The following is a 19,143-nucleotide window of genomic DNA, read 5'->3' on the forward strand; positions in this document are numbered from 1 at the left end:
ATAACTCCATGAAGTGCAGAACTGAGTCTGAATCTGGACACTTTGAAGCGTGGGATATGCCAGAGCCTTTCTGATGACCCTAAGTGTAATACGTCCTCCTGTGCAGCAAGCCTGGCTGCAAGAGAAGGAGGGGAGATTTGCCTCCGCCCAACAGCCAGGGGCATCTCTATCTTTGCAGGGAGCTCCCCTTCACTGGGGATTGGGACCCTCCCCTCCAGGCCCCGGGTCCTCCACCTCCTATGTGAGTACCCCAACGGGACGGCTCTTGTCCCAAAAGCAGCTCATGAGTTTTAAGGTCAGGTGTGAGATGACGCCTTGGGCTGCTCCAGAGACATGGGCACCTTGGAGGGGGTGACCTGCCTGTGCCTAGAGACTGCTGCCACCTGGCCCCAGAACAAGCCCCGCTATGTGCACATGGACATAAGTCCCTGCATGCTGGGCAGGCCTCTCCCAGGGGGTTAGGGAAGCTTTAAGGTGCCTGGGCCGCACCAGAGAGCTTTGCAGCAGGAATGAGAGCTCCAGGCTGCTGCTGCCTGTGTGCAACAAGAGCTTAAGGCAGTTCTGCTTTTGGTCTAGCAGTACCAAGGCTGTGGGGGACAAGCAATGCTCATGGGCTGTCCTCTCAGAAATTGCGTATGTTTATGCCAAAGGTGTTCCATTACTGTGAGTCTGAACAGAAACAAAAACAGTATTTGACACGTTTCAACTGAATGTTTGCTTGCAGAGCAGGCTGCTGCCCGGCGCGCTGAGTGTGCAGCGTGCGGGGCTGTGCGCTCACCTGGGCATGCAAAATGTGGCAGCCCTGAAAAAACAACCAGCTGAAAATTCACGTGACGGGCTAACAGCATGTAATGATAGCCCAGGCTTCTGTCGCTCTGAACCTGTTTGCAGTCCACACCACCCTTACAGCTTAGCCCAAGCCCCAGCGCTCCCAGCAGCAGCAGCAGCAGCAGCGGAGCTGCGGGGCAGTGGCTGCCAGCTGCAGGCAGGCTGCGGGACAGACAGCTGCACTTCAGTGGAGGTGAACTAACTGCTGAATAGTCACCACGAATATTTACAACAGCTTCTGTATGTTAACTATGAGTGTGGGAACTAACCAAGTTGGACACAAGCTCCGGACGTTTCGGGATTGCTCCACCTGGGCTGGAGCCAGCCTCGACGAGATGCTCCCAAGGCCCCCGGTGCCTGCTCCCAGCAGGCACATCCCATGGTGGCATTTCCCTGGCTAGGGATGTCAGCGTTGCATCTGCTGGAGTTTGCCACAGACTGTGACCCTGAGGATGCAAACGCAGCCCACAGCACGCACCAGGGCAGACCGCTGCCCCACCGGCACCCCGGAGTGCTGGGTTGCACGTACGGGGTGCTAAGAGGGACCGGCTGCTGCTATCCTGCCCGCTGTGACTCTGGGGTGGAAAAGGCCTCAGCAAGCAGGGGAGGAGGTTTCACTTGCCTTGCCAGCAGAAATCCCTGCAGGACCTGTAAAGACATGCCCTTACACAGCGTCAGTGGCAGCAGCGGGATCAAGAGCCGAGCGTTGCACCCGCAGCCCGCTGTCCCTTCTCCCCACATCCCCAAGGCTGCCCTCCAGCAGTGACAACCCCAGGGGCCCCACATATCTACCAGAGGAGTGGGGATTTTCAGGCTTAAGGAGACGTGAGAGGGCAGCGGGAGGAGGGTGAGGGCCAGGCAGTGTGGTGCCCAGCTCCGGTGCAGGAGCAGGGCCCTGGTCCTGCATCACCAGCCCACACTCTTCTCCAAACACCTCCTGCTCCGAGGGGTGTGCGTGGGTGTGTATGGGGGGCTGTGTGCTCCCAAAACCGTTGCTGCTCTCCACAGTCCCACCTGCTGTGAGATGTACCTGCTCTTCATCCCATTGCTCTGCAGTGTTGGGGGACACGTTTCCAACAAGCTCATTAGTACATCAGGCTAAGACGTTTTCACACCAGAGAGCAAATGGCCCTGGGGAAGCTTGGGCTGCCCGCACCGGTCAGGGCACATGGGTTGTGCCCACATGTGAAACCCATGTAAACCTCCTCCACTGGGACACGTGGCCTTGGCTCCCTGCAGCTTAATCCAGAAGAAAAGAGCCATGCAGGGCCTAAGTGCTTTAAATGGTGCGTGTCAAGCGTGCGGCATGGGAGGGCTGCTCTGCCCAGGGAAGCTGCAGGGAGACAGGGATAAAACAGGTGCCCCAAGAAGGTCCATGCCCACCTCTGGCTCCTGAGGGGGGGCATCGCAGCGCTGGAGCTGGCTACCTTCCACCTGTGCTGCCTCGCTAGAGCTTTTAAATAATTTTCCTTTCCCTCTGGACACCGGGATCTGTGCCTCTGGCAGCCTGTGAAGCACAGGGGGATGCTGACTCTTCAGAAACCCTGGCTGAAGTCTGCAAAGAGGGGCGTGGGGAGAGATGACAGACCTGCAGACAGCTGGGAGATGCCAGATTAGTCTGCAGTCAGACGGACTCAACCAACACCACTAGCAAGATAAGCATCTTGCTGGCCCTGCCCAGCCACCTTTTGTGTTAGGGAGGCTTCCCCGCCTCCCTCATCTCCCCCACCAGTGTTTCATCATGGAGCCACCACCGGCAGCACATAAATAGAGGGCCCGGGCAGGCTGCGGGGCGAAGACTGGAGACTCGGCTCAGGGTCCTGCACCGCGCCCCAGCGCCCGTCCCGCCTGGCCGGACACCCTGCAGGTAACCAGCGTCGCGCGGTGCCTTGCGGCACGGCCGCCGCCGGGACCCGCGGGGACCTGGCGCAGGGCAGGAGGGGAGCCCCTCGGCCAGCCCGCAGCCTGGTTTTCCAAAACTAAGGGGGAAGATGAACATTTTCACCAGGAAAAGTGGCCTGGCTTGAGCAGGAGGCTGTTTCTGCTGCAGCTGCCTGATGACAAACTCGATGTTGTGGTTTTGCTGGAAATCAGCTCTGTTGAAGAAGCCTGATTTCATTGCTAGGTGGGGTCAGAGGTTTTGGCGGTGAATGGGACTGCCGGGGTTGGACAGAGGTTCAGGTGCGCAAAACCTTTGACTTAATGGTGTCCGACGGCGGTGGCTTTCTCTGTCTGCGTGTGAAGCCCAGAGGAGCTGGGAGCCGGGCGGCTGAAGCCGGGAGCAGCCAGGAGGGAGCTCTCGGTGTGGGGCTGCGGAAGGGAGATCCTCGCCAAGCGGCAGCCTTTCCATGGGGAGTGGGTCTGGGCTCTGTGCTGCTCGGCACAGCAATCAGTCTGCTGGGAACAATGATAAAGTAACTGGTAGATTAAAATGTGTGAATGAAATGAAGGGGCAGAACAGTAACTAACAGCAAGGATGAAGCAGTTACCAGTAACTTAAACAGGCAAAAGTTTGCTTTAAAAACAGGAAAGCTTTAAAGTCTTTCTTTTTTCAAATTGAAAATGGATGGAGTTCATGCTTTGAAGTTTTTTCTTTATAGTTACACAATTTAGAACTATTTTTCTTTAAAGAAATGTTAAGAAGTAATTGCAAGTAGTTGCATGTCTGCAAGAGTAGGAAATCGGGGCTATGAAATGCACAGCATGAAGGTAATGATATAATTGTAATCAAAGGTGGCATTGGGGCAACCGGAGAAGACACTCAACCTGGAAGGACCCAGTGCAGGAGGGAAGCAAGTATTTTTAATACAGCAGGACGTAAGGTCACTCAAACAGGGGGACGGGATCCAAAGGTGCGGGCTGCACTTAAGGAAACTTGGCATTGCTAGGTTAATGGTTGGACTTGATGATCTTAAAGGTCTTTTCCAACCTAAATGATTCTATGATTCTGTGAAATGCTGGGTCTTGAAAAGCTGGCAGCCTGAAAAAAGGGTCCTCAACCTTAAAATAAAGAAGGGAGCCAGCACGAGCTGCCAGGCGGTGCTGCGCCTCCTAGGAGGGGTAAGCGGAGGAGGAGGGAGCCAGCACAGGGAGGGGATTTCGTGCCTGTGAACGGCTCTCTGCTTGAAAATGGGCTGGCCAAAAAACTGAAGAAGGCAAGGGGCAGAGTCACACAGGAGTGCCCGACATTGGAAACATCTTCCTTACGAAGCAAAGGCTTCACAAGTTGAAACAAGGACGAGGTGACCCCCTTGGCTTCCCATGGGGGAGTGAGGTGGCTGGAGAAGGCAGGCGTTGCTGCCAGGCGGTGAGCGGCACAGCGTGAGGGGCTGGGAGCTGACACCCAGACCTAGTCTGTGGAGGAGCAGGGTCCCAACGGCAGTGGTAGCCACAGGACGAGCCACCAAAGCAGACAGTGCTGCTTTGAGCCCTTCATGTGTCCATGCCCGAATGCCTCCCAGGAACAATTAGTCACCGAAACGTAAATTACTAGCATCAGTGAACAAGTGCCATTTGCTGGCCAGGGCAACCATGCCAAAACTCAGTGTGTTCTGTAACGTGGACTTTGCTAAGCCAGTGCCCACGTTGCAGCCATCTGAACACCTGGTGGGTGGAGGACACCTCGGTTGAACCAGGATGAGCTTTCAGGCATAAGACTTTTTGTTTTAGAGCAAACCATCCTGGTCCCAGCAAGCCGCAGATGACCAAAACTGCAGCGAACAGGCAGGCTGGGGAGAGGTGGCTGCCTACTTGCTTTAAACCTTGGGGGGGTTGAGACCTTGCAGGTTTGGTGTGCCCCTGTCCAGCGTGACGCCTGCGCCTATCTCCCCCTTTCTTTCCCCAGAAGCATGGCTCTCACCAGCGCCCTTCACCTGTCGCTCGCCTGCCTCCTGCTCTGCCGTGCAGCCCCGAAACCCATGTGCGACCCCAGCGCCTGCACCCCGTGCCCCGAGAGGGACGTGGAGGGGCTGACCACTGCCACCGCCAGGGACTGCTGCCCGCCCTGTCCCCCACCCTGCGTCTGCCCCCACTACCTGGAGAGCGACTGCGAGATGCAAGGCTTCGCCAGCGGCCGTGTCCCCAGCGGCCGCTCCTTCTACATCGACTTTGCCCGCAAGCTGTGCACCTGCCATCCCGGCGGGGACATCACCTGCGCCCCGCTGTGTCCCCGCCTGCCCCCCACCTGCCAGGCCGTGGGCAGCCCCGTGGCCGACGGCTGCCCCCGCTGCGTCTGCTACGACGAGGAGGAGATGGCGGTGCCCGCCGGCACCGTCACCTCCCGGGGCACCCAGATTTGCACCTGCCCCCCCCAGGGGGGCCGGCTGCAGTGCAGTGGCGGCGAGAGCAAGGAGTGAACCTGTCCTCTCTGCCGCCCGAGGGCGGGAGGACAGGAGAGCCTCTCTGGCAGCAGAAGGCTTTCTGCACCTTGGGGCATCCTCGCTGAAAAGTGTTAAATGCTTCAAACTGTCCTAGAGGACTTGGCGATGGATACGGCTGTGCCACAGAGCGCTAGAGAGATGCCGCATTTTGTGTCATTTATATGCCAGAGCAAAGCGTCTGTAGCGGGTGAGCTTGCTTTGTTGTAAGGTTTGTTCCATGGCGGTGGGCTATGAGAGGTTAGATTGCTGCTGGCGTGTAACTGAAACAATGCAGTTATTTATTTATTTGTAAGAGGACTGGGCTTTTGTATGTGTTTATGTTTATATAGTCTGTTTCTATAACTTGCTGGGTAAACTTCCTCCCGGGAGCCAGGTTTTTGCTTCCTGTAATTCCATCAAATTCGAAGTGGTGGGACCAAAATCAGAAGATTGGCTGACATCCCCTTCTCCAGGCTTTTCTTAAGGTTGGGGGAGTAGGTGGGATGGCACATGGCTGTGTTCTTAGGAGGAGGCAAACCCCTCTCGTGCCTCCATCCTCTGGAGCAAAGCCCTGAAGACCCACGTAAAGGATGTTGGCAGTCAAGGGTCAATCCTTCATGGCCACCTCGATGAAGCAGTTACCCAGGGCTGACCCTGTTGTCTGTCCCTGCTGTGTCCTGTTTCAGCAGGAATACCCCAAACTTTGTGTCAGTGACTGTGTCCTCCTCACTCGTGCTCTCCCCTTACAACTGCTGGAGACAGACATAGGATATGGCAGAACTGCATCTTTGGAATGCTTTGACGTATATAGAGATATACCTATATATATATATGTATAATAAAAAACACGGCTTCATTACATTAACAAGTGTTAATTTTGTTCCTTCAAGGGGTTGAATACAATCAATTTTACCAATAAACTTTTGAAAACTTTACTGATGAGCACATATACGCTTTCCTCATGCATTAGCTGGTGTTACTTGGGCCAGGCAAGCCTCTCCCCTGCCACCTTGGCCCTGGGTATACCTGGAAACCTTAAACGTGCCCCCTGGCTTTTCATATACCTCTTTACTGCTCTGTCTGATGCTGTTGGACTGCAAAAAAACAGTGAGCACATGAGATTCAGGTGAATCCAAAACAGTTGGAGGAAGCAGGAGAATTTGCTTTTCAGGATGAAATGAGGCCCCCGTCTGTCGGCACTGTCAGAGGCTGACTCTGCCCTGGGCTCCAGTGAGCCTCGGCCAGCGGCGTGAGAGCTCAGCACGTCTCAAAAACCGCTGCACCTCAAAGCTGGGCCTGGGGAATAAGGGCATCCGAGTGGCCGTGTTGTCCCCCTCCACACAGCCACCCCACCGATGGCCCTCGGCTGGTAGCTGCAGGGTGGGAGCAGGCTGGGACCCCCAACCCAGGCTTTTCCCGAGGCTGGAGAGCTCTCGGGGACTAACAGGGCCATGCTGGTTTGGGGCCTTGCACTGGGCAGTTTGGGAGCACATGAAGGGGACATGCTGGGGACATGAGGGGACGTGTTCTGTGTGGAGCCAGGGCAGCCGGGATACCTCCTTGCCCCAGTCCTGCACCAGCTGCTGCGGGGACGAGGAAGCAAGGGAGCGGGAGAGGAGAAGGATGCCTTTAATGGGGAAAACATCCCTCTCAGGTTCCCAGCCCACACCTGGCCAGCTCCCAGTCCCGTTGGGACGACCCTTGTGGCCATCACCCACCCCACAGAGCCGACATGCTCAGCAGTTTCGCCTCCTGCCTGTCTGATTTGCAGAACACTGCAGTAAACCTGAGGGCTGGTCTGGGTGAGGAAGAGCGCTCGTTGCAAACCGAGACGTGACGTGGCCTCGCAAAAGCCACCGCGCGCTCCCGCTCAGCGTGGAAAACCACAGGAGGCACCGAGTTGAGTCGTCTTTGGGCAGTCAGCAATTTCTGCAGCGCTTGCTTTGCAGTTCAGAGCTGAGAAGCTCGTCACTCGCGACAAGTAACAAGGTTAGGAAACAACACCTCTTACTTTCCCCTGCTTTCCTGAGGTGGGTGTTATTAGAGAAGGTAGACGGCAACTCCGGATGTAAACTGGCATCGAGCCTGCGATAGCGAACACTCAGCTCTTCCACCACGGATATTATTGCAGCTGAGCTGTGGGGAGGGGGTCAGAAAGGCCCTGCCCGAGCAGCGAGGGTGCCCACGCCTCCGTGTGCCCCGGGTCCAGCCGGCTGCCAGGGCTCCCCAGCTCCCGCACAAGCTGGGCCCCCGGCCTCATGCACATCCCTGCCCTGTTCCCAGGGGACGTGTTTCTGTCACGGGGAAAGGGGCTTTACCCAGCGTCCCTTCCCCCTCCGCTCTTCTCCATTTGGTTGAAAAAAATTTCTTAGTTTTTAATAAGGTTAAAGCTCACTGTCACCTTACAGATCAGACACCAACATGAACGAAGCAGGGAGAAAGCAGCTCCCGTCTCATCTGTTGTGGGGTGGGGGAAAACAGCACCTGCACCAACCATACTTGACATCTGAGCATCCCGTGCTGCTGTTGAAGCCAGCGGCGCAAGAAATTCCTCCCATTATAGGTTTTAATTACATGCTGTCCAGGTATTTCCAAATAGCTGAATAAATTCACGTCCTGTATACGCTTGCAAGGTGTGAGCATTTTATTCCATGGGGTCAGCTCTCTTTTGCGTCTGCCAAGCATTTAAGGAAATCAGAACGGGTTTGCAAGTGTAGTGATCGGTTTTGCAAGTGTAGTGATTGTTCGGAGGGAGTCACCGGCGATTTGGGCAGACTCCTTGTCACCGGCGATTTGGGCAGACTCCTTGTCACCGGCGATTTGGGCAGACTCCTTGTCGCCTGGGGAGGGTGGTGGTCGGCTGAGGCTGTTTATTCTTTGTCACGCATCTTATCTGTCCCACCACTTCTCCCCCTTGCGTGACTGATAACCTTTGAACAGGAGAGAATGACCGACAGATGGCAGTCCCTGAATAATATTGGGTTTGTGTGAATGCTCTTTATACAGGGTCAGCATAGGAACAATGAGGAGTTATTCTTCAAACATCTGTGCAAAAAGTCCCCGCCGGCTCTTTTGCAAGCTGCTGGTTGGAGGTGGTGAACAGTTTCTTTGCTCTGCCACCATCTCCAATTTGAGGATAGCTTGCATCTCCAGCCTCTGCCTGGATGTCTGGCAGGATCCCTGTCTACATTTCATCACATCGAAATAAGGAGCTCCATTGTTGCTTTTTTCATGAACAGCACCAGCACAGGGAGAAAAGAAAAGAAAAAAAAAAAAACCTGTTCAAAGACAACGCACCGTTCAGTTGTGAGGATTTATTCACTTAAGTTTAACTTCTTGGGTTTTAGCATGCTTTATTTGAACGGGTGTTGCCCTGGACTCTCCAATATTAATCACCCGTGTGCTTGTCTACAGTTTGGACACAATATTGCTGGTATTGTTATTTATATTTTTCCAGGTCAGATTTTCCCCATGGTCCGGACATCGGCATAGTTTTGTGGCTACCCATTTGCATGGTCACTGTAAATCACAGTACATCACTGTAAATCACTTGCATCACAGCCAGGCACGCGTTTCCAAGTGAGGAGCCGCACATGTTTCTTAAGTGCAAAGCAGTATACGAACTCTTGTGCATCCCTAAACTAGCCCTGAAAATTGAGTCAGAAGCTGAAATTTGCAACTCCTAAAACGAACTCATTTTACATACAGCGCAATCAAGTCTGGGGGAGGTGGGGGGGGTTGTTTGTGTTCTTCAGTGTCCCAAACTTTGTAAAAGAAGATCATTACTGCTGCTTAGTTATTTGTGGAACTGACAGGGCCTTTCTTCATTGTATTATTGATTTAATCATTGATTTAAATAGAACCATGTTTTGGGCATTAGTCCCTTTAACATGCCCTCTCAGTTTCTGCCTCATGAGGCTGTAAAATATTAGGGTAGAATATTCATGAGCGAAAGCCCCTTAGGAGGTGTCCTTTCGGCACAACTATACCCAGTGCCCAGGAGTTTAAGTGTTTGCCCAAGTCCTCCTCCTTTCCCGACAGCCTGCCAGAAGAAGTGCATTCCTTCTGGGCGGTTCACCAAACAGCTTTAGCATCCCTGCTGCTCCGCTCCCCCAGCCTGCATCTGTAAAGCCCAGCTTTAGGGGGATGGCCATCTGTGATTTTGTCTAGGTATTACGCTCTTAAATTATCAGAAATCCTGATCCTGTGGCAGGTTCTGTGCTCGTGATTTGTGATCAGGATGTGAGCAATGTGAGAGAGGTTTCCTAGAGAATCCCCTAATTTAACCAAACCATACCCGCTCCGTCTTGGTAATGGACTGACTACATCGCCCTAGAAATACTTTTTCTTTAAAATTTGGGGGCAGGGAGAGAGGTAAAATTTGACACTATGTTGTGAATGCGTTCCTTATAGGAAATGTTAGGCGTGTACAGTTGCCCTGACGTGCCTGCTGCCGTGGCAATGATGCCACACGCTAACCAGCAAACGGCACATGGATGAGAACCAAACTCGCACGCACAAATGCGGTTGGGTCAACAGAAAAAGAAAAGTATTATAAAGTGAAAGTTGACCTACACCAGGACATTGAGCTGAAGCAGATTTTTTCAATGCGACTTTTTCCCGTATGCCTTTGGTTCAGTATCACAGTGAAACATCATGGAGGTATTTTAGAAAAAACTGCGAACAACATTGCGTGGTAATGAGCGACACCCCAGTTGTTAGATGCTCTCTGCGTTACAAATAACAGCCGTTCCTTCTTCCACGTGGGACCAAGAATGTGGGTTTGGCATTTGAAACAGATGTCTTCTGGGAAGAGCAGAGGAGCTGACGCTTGGGTTCTCTCAGTGAAAATTACAGAGCAGCAAGCAAGGGCTGCACAAGAGGAGGGAGTCACTGGCCAGGGGCTTCAGGGCAAACTCAATCTATGCACACTTGATGCAGTAGATATTTTGCTTCTGAAATTTAAAACAGAAATGGATTTTTCTGACCATTCATTAAGTGTCATTTCTTTAAATTAAGGATTTGCATTATTTATTAGGGAAGGTTTTTGCATGTTTCCCCCAGATGTGCATATTTTGTGATGCAGAGTATTAAAATATGCATTTCTATGCCTACGACCTTTTACTGGAGCAAACACAAACATTATAAAAAAAAGCATGTATGTGACAAAAACGACACACATTCATTTGGGAAAATAACGTACAAATTGTTTTAGGCCTAAAGTGATTTAGCTTTAACGTTGTGCATCTACGCTAAGGACAGCTTATTTTTAGTCACCATTCCAATACTGCATTCATAGTAGCATTCACAACTCTGTTCTGTAAGGTTGTTGGGCTTTTTCCAGCAAAGCTGGCTTTGAATCTTGGAGTGATTGGCGGAGTCATTATTCAACACTATTCACAGTTGAAAAGCTCAAGAGACACAGAAAAAGTCTAGGGCATGTAATCAAGGATTAATTGTTGCCAGCTTTCGAAGAAAGGAAAGGGTGATTAAAAAAAAAAAAAAAAAGAACAGGAATACAAAAACAGTTGTTTGAAAACAGAATGGAGAATCTCCGGGGAAAATTATTATTTCTGTAGCTGTTTAAAGTGTCACTGCGTTTACAAGTGAGTCCTTACAAGGAGTAGCGGTTCCCCAGCGTCCGAAAAGGCAGCGCAGGTACTATCTATTGCCAACCCAGTTCCTCAAAATCTCCGAGCTTTATTTGATGATGCTTCTTAAAAAGTTTCAAGAGCTTTCAGGTCTCAATCCAGCTATAGTACTGGGTTAAGAAGGTTAATCAGAATCAGCTGTGCAAAATAGTCCTTTTGTGTACCAAAAAACCAACCAACCACCCTCTTGTTCCAATATAAAAATACTGCGAGACACCAGTAACAGAAATATTCTCTCTCCCCTTCCTGGCCTTAATTTGGAGCCATATATACTCCTAAGTACCTTAGGCAAATCAGTACCTGTGCAGTAATTACTTTGCTTCTGTAATCACACATACAATTCAGTCCCCTTGTCTTTTCTGTGTGCTAGCCTCTGCTGAAAGTGAGCGGCCTAAATCTTAAAGACCAAACGACGTTATAAACTGAGCTACGCAGAAATGCATAGTAAACATAATTTGACGAATGTTTAGACATGAAGGAGAGTCTCTGCGGTTTGTAGCTCATAGTGAAAGGTTGGGGGGGGGGGGCGGGCAGCAAAACCAGCATGTAAGTCAATCACAAGTTTCTTAACTACGATCTGCATATTTTTTACAACTATTAAAAACCTAAGTTTAAAAATGCTTGGATCTTTACAAAAATGTCTCTAAATTCAATTTTATTACCACATTCACATGTAGTATATGCATCAGTTTATATTTAGGATTCAGCGGTCACTTACCAAAAAGTGTGCTAGGAATAATGGTCAGGAGTCGGTCCAAGGGCCTGATCTTCCGACTTGCGCTAGTAGTGACAGAAAAGCCCGAAGACCAACAGGGACGATAAATATCCATAGGAGATTTCCCCCGATTACTTCATAAACTCTAGACTACATCTTAGTGGCATGAGGAAGACAAACCATACCTGACCTACGAAGGTCACATTGCTTTCAGATTTTAGTGGGGTATCTAAACAATGGTTTATAATTTCGTTTTTAAGTACACCACAGGCTTAATCCTGCACGCACTGAACTTGCATGAATTTAAATATGGATGTGAATAAATAGCGCAGTACCTAGTACGTGTTCCAGCCTGATCTGTTACTTTTTGCAGAACCCTCGCTTTACACTGCACATGGAGTTTATTTTTGCTCGTTTTAGCATTGAGGATATTGCTCTGGTTTTCCACAAAGAGGGGTGTTTGGAAACAGCCCTAAATCGCACACTGAAGGATTCCTGTTTTGTAAACAGGTGCTCCACAAAAGCAAACGGGCCCATCAGTTGCTTATGACCACGCTTCTAACTCCTGTAATGGCCTTCTTGAAGAAGGGGATTCATCTTTCAGGGGAACCTGGAACCAACAGACTAGGAATACACCATACTGGACATAATTTAGGTGAAATAATCTGCTTTACAGTTTTTTGTTTGTTTGTTGGTTGGTTTATTTATTCTCTTCAGATTAAGGAAAAAAAATGGCTCCCTGGCAGCAGTGGAGTTAAAACTATTTCCAACGACACCACCAGGGGTTATTCTCACTCACTCTTTTAATGTCAGACAAAGAAATGATCAAATACTCCTGCGTCTAGAACACATACTGCTCAGGTAATCACAGCTTAACCCTTTAAGAACAAAGTATGATTCAAAATCCTGGCGGACGTGTTCTGGTGTAATTAAACAGCTGTAAAAGTTTGGCTCGGCGTCGCGAGGCCGTACCTGCTCTAGCCAGCGTGGTCAGGCGCGGGACCCCCTCAGCCAGGTGCACCGGGCTGCGCAGCTTGGGGATCACACTTGGACGTCACCGCGCCAGGTGCCGGGGAAGCAAAAGCGGGAATAAATAATGCTTCGGCGCTAAGCAGAAGTACATCTCATCTTCAGAGCACCCATGTCTGCCTTCGTCTTTGCGGAGTAAGACTCATACACCCTGGGTGAAATGAGTTTGAGTTCCTTGCTAGAGAGGAATCTCTATCTTGTAATAAAAAGGCTGCTCATTTCTTGAAGATTTCTGATCTAGTAGAACGTGGTAATTTTACAAATGCATTACAGTCTCTCTGGCTAAACAAGTTAACACCTGGGACGTGCACAGGGGGAAGTCTTTTCAAATATTTCGCTCCCATATATGCTTGGAACCATTGGTGAAAGTTTGATGTCCATGCCATTTTAATTGACAATTTTGAAACAACAACAAAAAAACCCCAAAGTCACACACACATTATGGACTATTTACCTGCTAATTCTTTCTTTCATTGAAGCTGCTCCTGCATTACAAAAGCATAATAAAAATCCCCATACTGGTAAGAACTAGTAAACATTTTTCTTCATTTGCATAAACAAGAAAACCCAAACAAATAAAAAGGCCGAGGATTGTCCCTGGCCAAGAACTGGTTAATGAAAACGTATTTGTCTTTCAGCCAAACAATACTGTTAATGTTAAAGTAGTGAAAATGCTTTGCTTTAAAAATGTGCTTTTTCAGTTCACAGAGAATAGTAGTGTAAAAATAAATCATCCATGAAGTATATTCTGATTTTTAATTTTATCCCTTGATAGATCAGTTGTTTCAAAATCCCCTAACAACCAAGGGAAAAAAAAAAAAAGTTACAGGCTTCACACTTTAAAAGATTGTCGATTGTGTAGACCAAATGTTGCTAACCCATAGAAAGATTTATGGGCGACTTCTGTCACGACCTGAAAACTCTGGATTCTATTAACATGAAGTCAGTATCTTTATAGTAGTCTACAAGCTCGGTAAGGCATTTCACCGCTTTCTCGCACTTTGCTTTTCTCTGGCAAAACCAGCTGTGATCACTCAGCAGGTCCTAAAGAACTAAGTCACAAAAAAGGAACAGATTTTTATATTTCCAGGTGACAAGAATGAACAAATACCATGATTTGGGCAATCACTTAAAAGCACATTAGTGCCCATTTCACTACACTTTACACTGGATGATCACGTTACTTTAGGACTTAAAAATTAAACAACCCAAAACCTATTCGAAGGAGGTTAGCAAGGGAGGGAGGGGGAAAGGAATCCACACGGCGTTCGAGTTTGGCAAAACCAACCTGCTTTACTCTTCAGCTACACTGAGCAGTAAAGAGCGAAGTGTATTCAGCACAAGGCTGATGACTTGATCATTTGCACGCTACAATTAAACCTGCATTTTCATGGATATGCTCTGTTTTTAGGAGGTGGTGAGAGTTTGAATTTATTATTAAGGAAACCAAAACATTTCACTTAATTGTTTAACATGCGAGATTTTCATGAGGGAACGAAGATCAGTTACATTTCCAACAGGATTTCAAAACTACATTTTGCCTATTCAACTCTAAAAACTAAGCTGAATAGAAGGCTGAAAGGTTTAAAAGACTAATCAAAGTAACAGAAGTGAGAAAGACAATAACAATACAGTACCTAAAAATGGGTAATTCACACATTTTTGACATTTATGTCTTGCATAGACAAATACTTATTCATTTTTTCTCCCAAGACAACTCAGCTTCAGAAAATAAATCTTAAATCAACTTTAATTACAATTAAATGCATGTGTTCCAATTTTTCAAAATACCAGGGTGTTTTGAGTTTTTGTTTGTTTGTTTAAGTGCTACAAGTCTAATGGTTTTATGAAGCTATCATCCCTTGGAAAGGCTTTGTTTCATCCTTTGGGCTGTCAGGTTCATAGAGTCGGGAAACTGAACTGCCTTCTAATTCTTTTTCCATGTGATTAAAGAAACAAATAGATATATTATTCATGCATTAAGTCTTTGTGGCCCTACTGCACTAGAATGTCCATAAACCTGAAGCAACTTTTAAAGCACAGGAACTGGGAACTCGAATTCCTCAGTGTAGGTCTGCCTTCTGGCCATATTTTGAACATCAAAACGGTATGTGGTGGACACCAGGTCAACACGAATCCCTGCACTTCTAAGCTCTTCGTCCATACCCTGGTTTCCACCGGAAGAAAACCTAGGTATGCAGGCAAGATAAAGTTGAGGGGTCTCCAAAAGGTTCCTGATAGTGATCAAGGACCAGAACAAGGTAAATGCAGCCTGACGTGCCACCTCATGGAGTCTCCCTGAAGTCAGCAGGACTCCACTTTGACCCAGTCTCCAGATCTAGGAAACTCTCTGCAGAGCCAGAGCCATGCCTGTCGATTCTACATGTTTTCCAACATGATTATTTCTTTGGAACAGTCATTTAAAAATATATCCTGATCAATTTGGAATTGATTTACTAAAACGCAATGTTTCGAAAGTTAAAAAACAACAGGAAATTGCATTGCCTGTTACAGCAATCTTGGAAAAACTGGACTGAGAACCCTGTTTTGGGTTACTGATCTAGATTACGTTGAAAAAAATTTAAAAGGTTCAATAATCATAATTGCAGAAGAATTACATTGATTTTAAAAACAAATTAGTTCTATTGCATATGAACGTGACTTTAATTGGGGGTGGGGAAGAGGAATTATAGATGGGTTTGAAGTCAGGTCCCCTATAAAGAGTTTTTAACTAATGTAAACGTGTACCTTTCCTGAATAGTGATGCTTTGCTTAAACCAACAATCCCTCTTACACAGCAAAAAAGGAAGGACACTACTTTTTCTTTTTTTTTTTTTTTTTTTTTTTCAAATTGTGAGAAGAAAAAGCACTTCTGTGCAATTCATACCCACTACAGAATTCTCACTGACAAGGTTTGAGTTCCGTATGTTAAGCAATACCTTTGATTACATTGGTAAAGCCTTTTCAGTTTTAAGAATTCATGTCCCTTATGTTTTTATGTTTCTAATTTGACAGTAAAACTATTCCATATTCTCCCTTCCACTGTAAATTCTGTAAACTTCACTTTCCAGGTATTGATAAACTAGCTGAAAACAAGGTCGCAAATGTTTCAGAAGAATAAAACTTTGGCTGCACGTAAGGTGGGGGGAATAAAAAAGCTAACCAGATAACAGTTTCTTTCTGAAAAATAAACTTTCAGAAGTTTGCAAACCCTGATGCCTGGTTGTTTCCCATTGAGTTCCAAGTGGCACATAAACTACATATGCCTGAACCCTCTTCCGGCCAGCTGTATAGATATTAAAGTGTTTTAATACCCTCTCTCTTTTTAAGATCTCAGTTCTCATAGTTTTGAAGTGTGGGCAAATGCCCATTGCCACATTAACTCCAAACCACAGAAGGTTTTTGCCCATTTTGGTTTACCCTTCCTTTCACTGCTGGCTACTAGCCACCCCAACAGATCTGCCGGCTGAGCTGCTTCCTAGACTACCTTCAAGCCGGCTGGGGAAGGCTCTGCTGGGAGATCTGAAGCAGCAACAACTGGTCAGGGACGGAAAGGAGATGAAGAGAAAGGGCCTGTTCCTCCAGCATAGGTTGATTTGGAAAAGCACGTATTTGTCCATAGGCCTGTACACACTGAGAAGTAGACTATTCATCTGCCTCTAACGCACTGTTAAATAGGAACAAGGGTATCTGAATAAAAACCTCAAACAAAGCAACAAATATAACCTACTATATAATGGAAACTGTGGGGGTGATGAAGCACTTACAGAGTGAAATCAAAACCTAAGAAAAATACTGAATCTGTTTCTCAGTTTTAGTCATCTCAGTTATCCTTTGTAAGAGCAGTAGGTCGAATGTTTCCAAAGCAGCATGAAGTTGTACACGATATCGGTCTTATTTATATGTTTTGGGGTCAAACTGGATTTGACAATAGCCTTTGAGACAGTTATGCTGTGTCACAGCTCTCCTAATTAAATCTTCCATTATTCATTTACTATGTTCTTTAACAAACATGGCGCATTAGTGGCAAAGCAGAGAAATTAAAAGAAAACAAATTCTTTAGAAATTACTACTCCAGCTAGAGTAGATCATTACAGCATTTGAACTAAGAAGCAAGATCCTCGGATAGGAATAAGCAAAAGATCATAGCAGAAACATCACTTGCGTTGAGTAAAACCCAACACCAATTCTTCAAAACAGCTACTAGTCATTGAAAACTAGTATTATTCTCCGTGTATGTATGCCAATGCTACTGACAGTTCTTTCTGAAATTTTTTTTCATACCAACTTATAATTGCCTTGGAAGACAATCTTTAAAGACCAGCTTCCAACCAATTCAGCATGTCAAAAAGTACATGCGTTAATCCTACTGAAATCAATATGACCTAAGCACATGCCTGAGTGTTTTGTGAAGCAGAAATTGAGTATTCAATTAAATATTTGCATCTGTCAAAGGGCTTTGCTCAAATACAATGTCTAAAGATTCTAAAAGTTAACATCTTTCTCCCTGTCGCGTTAGAAATGCGACTAGATTTGGTCTAAATCAGAAGGAAGTTCTGGCTTTGACCTAACCCAACATTGTGACAAATGGACAGGGGGAAAAGAGGATGTTGATCTTACCATGAGACTTTTGGAGTCTGTTATTTGTACTTAACAATGGGAAATACAAAGTTCCAAAAGTAAGTGTTCATGGATAGACAGACACAGACTCCAAACTTCCAAACTTAGGGGAAAAAAAGAAATGAACTGTTACCACAAAAAAAAAAAAAAAAAAAAAAAAGAGGCATTTTCATAACTAGCTCTTCATTTTTAAATGACACACAAGGATTTTCTACTCTAATAAAGCCTGCTGTATATTCTGGTAGTAACCTTCAGATTTGAAGAAATTTTATATAAATCCATAAGTTATATTTCTTTTTGTATTAGGGGAAAATATTTCAAATGCAATAAAATAGCAGAGTGACAGCAGAATTCATGACTGTATAATAGGCAACTTTTCATTTTTCAGATTCAGTTGTACAAACTATAAACTGTTAAATTTCTCTAATAACTGGAAAAGTTGTGGGTATTTGAATTTACTTACCTGAATACTCATTTAGCAAATATCTTCAGATACAAGTCTAGATACAGAGTTAATGTAATTTGACTATTAGTTTACACATAATATAAATCAATGTTTGACAATATCAAAACCCCATCAAACAGTGGGCCCTTCTTATGCTATTATCAAATATAGTATATCACTGTGGGATAGCTGAGAATCATAGAATGCTAGCATAGGCTTGTTTATTAAATTTGGTCAGCTTTCAGACCTTCCAAATAGGAATACTAAACATTTATTTTTCCCCTCTGGAAATTCTTTTTTTTTTTTTTTTTTTTCCCCTCTTGCTTAATACAGTCATCATCCCAATTCCTAGTGAATTTATAAAAATATTTTTTATCCAATAACCCCGGCAAGGTAAAAATAGGAGTTTTTATAGCAAATGATAAACAGGCTCACGGACTATGAGAGAAACTAAACTTATTTAAATTGCCATACATTCGCTACTGAATCACACATCAACATTTTCTTTTTATGTGTGTTGCTGTCCACCTCAGACTAGCAGTTTTTAAGGTGCAGAAGCATCTTTCAAATATATGCATCTAACTTAATGGTCAAGTTCCACACACTAGTGTCACATGCTTTAAATTTACATCACCTGCCCATCAAGAGCTGTGTTAAATAACAGCACTCATTGAAACTGCATCATTCTTTAGAAATTGCAGCACTTCCAATTCATAGAACAAAGGGGTGCTAATGTGGTTCTTTATATTACTGGATATAATTTTCTGAAATAAAAGGAAAAAAAATGAAAAAACACATTTGAAAGAAGTTGCTGCACCTGCAAAAACACTCTTTAAGCTTACTATGAAATACAAAAAAGTGCACCCTTCTATATCTACATATAAAACATATTAGAAATAAAACTTGTGTAAAATGTTTGCTGTGCAAACTATAAAAACAGTCAGTCAGTCCATTCTTTTTCCTAAACATTTTGTCACACTCTCTTGCTTCCTACTGCAGAGAATCGCTGTTATCCAAGACCAGCCCACTGATATTTGTTGTTGAGAGATCTCCTCCATCATCTTCACCGCTGTCTACAGACTCATCCTCACTTTGCCCTGCCATCATAACTTGCTGAACAGCCAAAGTAGCACCATCGGATGACAAAGACTGGAGACTGTCTACATTCATGTTGACTGGAGCTGTAATTGTTACGACAGCACCTGCAGAAGCACAATTGTAGTACTTTAGCATCTTTCTTGGTTTCTAATTTTAAGTAATACCTATTTATATATAACAGAGTTTGTTTCTAATCAACAGGAAGAAAACCTAAGGAACTAAATTAAAATAAAAGCTAAGTTGTCAAACACTTAAATATCAGAAAATGCCAGAATTAAGTTGGCCAGAAGTCTTAAACTTAGCTGTGTTATGGACACCCATTACAGCAATTCTCCAATCAAGTCATCACAAGACCATTTCTGCAAAGCATTCCGGCCTAATTAATTGCAAAAAAAATGG

At 46.1% G+C, this 19,143-nt stretch overlaps 1 protein-coding gene across 5 annotated transcripts in view; it reads right to left on the minus strand.

Moving 5' to 3' along the window:
* Positions 1 to 11,482: 11,482 nt before the first annotated feature.
* The window catches only part of PKNOX1 (PBX/knotted 1 homeobox 1), a 49,206-nt gene continuing 41,545 nt past the window's right edge, over positions 11,483 to 19,143 (minus strand). For 2 of the 5 annotated variants that reach the window (XM_082304121.1, XM_082304123.1), the window contains one exon: positions 11,486 to 18,848. In XM_082304121.1, coding sequence (XP_082160247.1) covers positions 18,637 to 18,848 — 212 coding nt within the window. In that variant the 3' untranslated portion in view covers positions 11,486 to 18,636. Of the gene's footprint in view, positions 18,849 to 19,143 lie in introns of all 5 variants that reach the window. The other 3 variants (XM_082304125.1, XM_082304124.1, XM_082304122.1) reach the window with 3 other exon arrangements.

This window comes from Platalea leucorodia, assembly GCF_965183815.1.
Source record: "Platalea leucorodia genome assembly, chromosome: 2".
NCBI classification, from domain to species: domain Eukaryota; kingdom Metazoa; phylum Chordata; class Aves; order Pelecaniformes; family Threskiornithidae; genus Platalea; species Platalea leucorodia.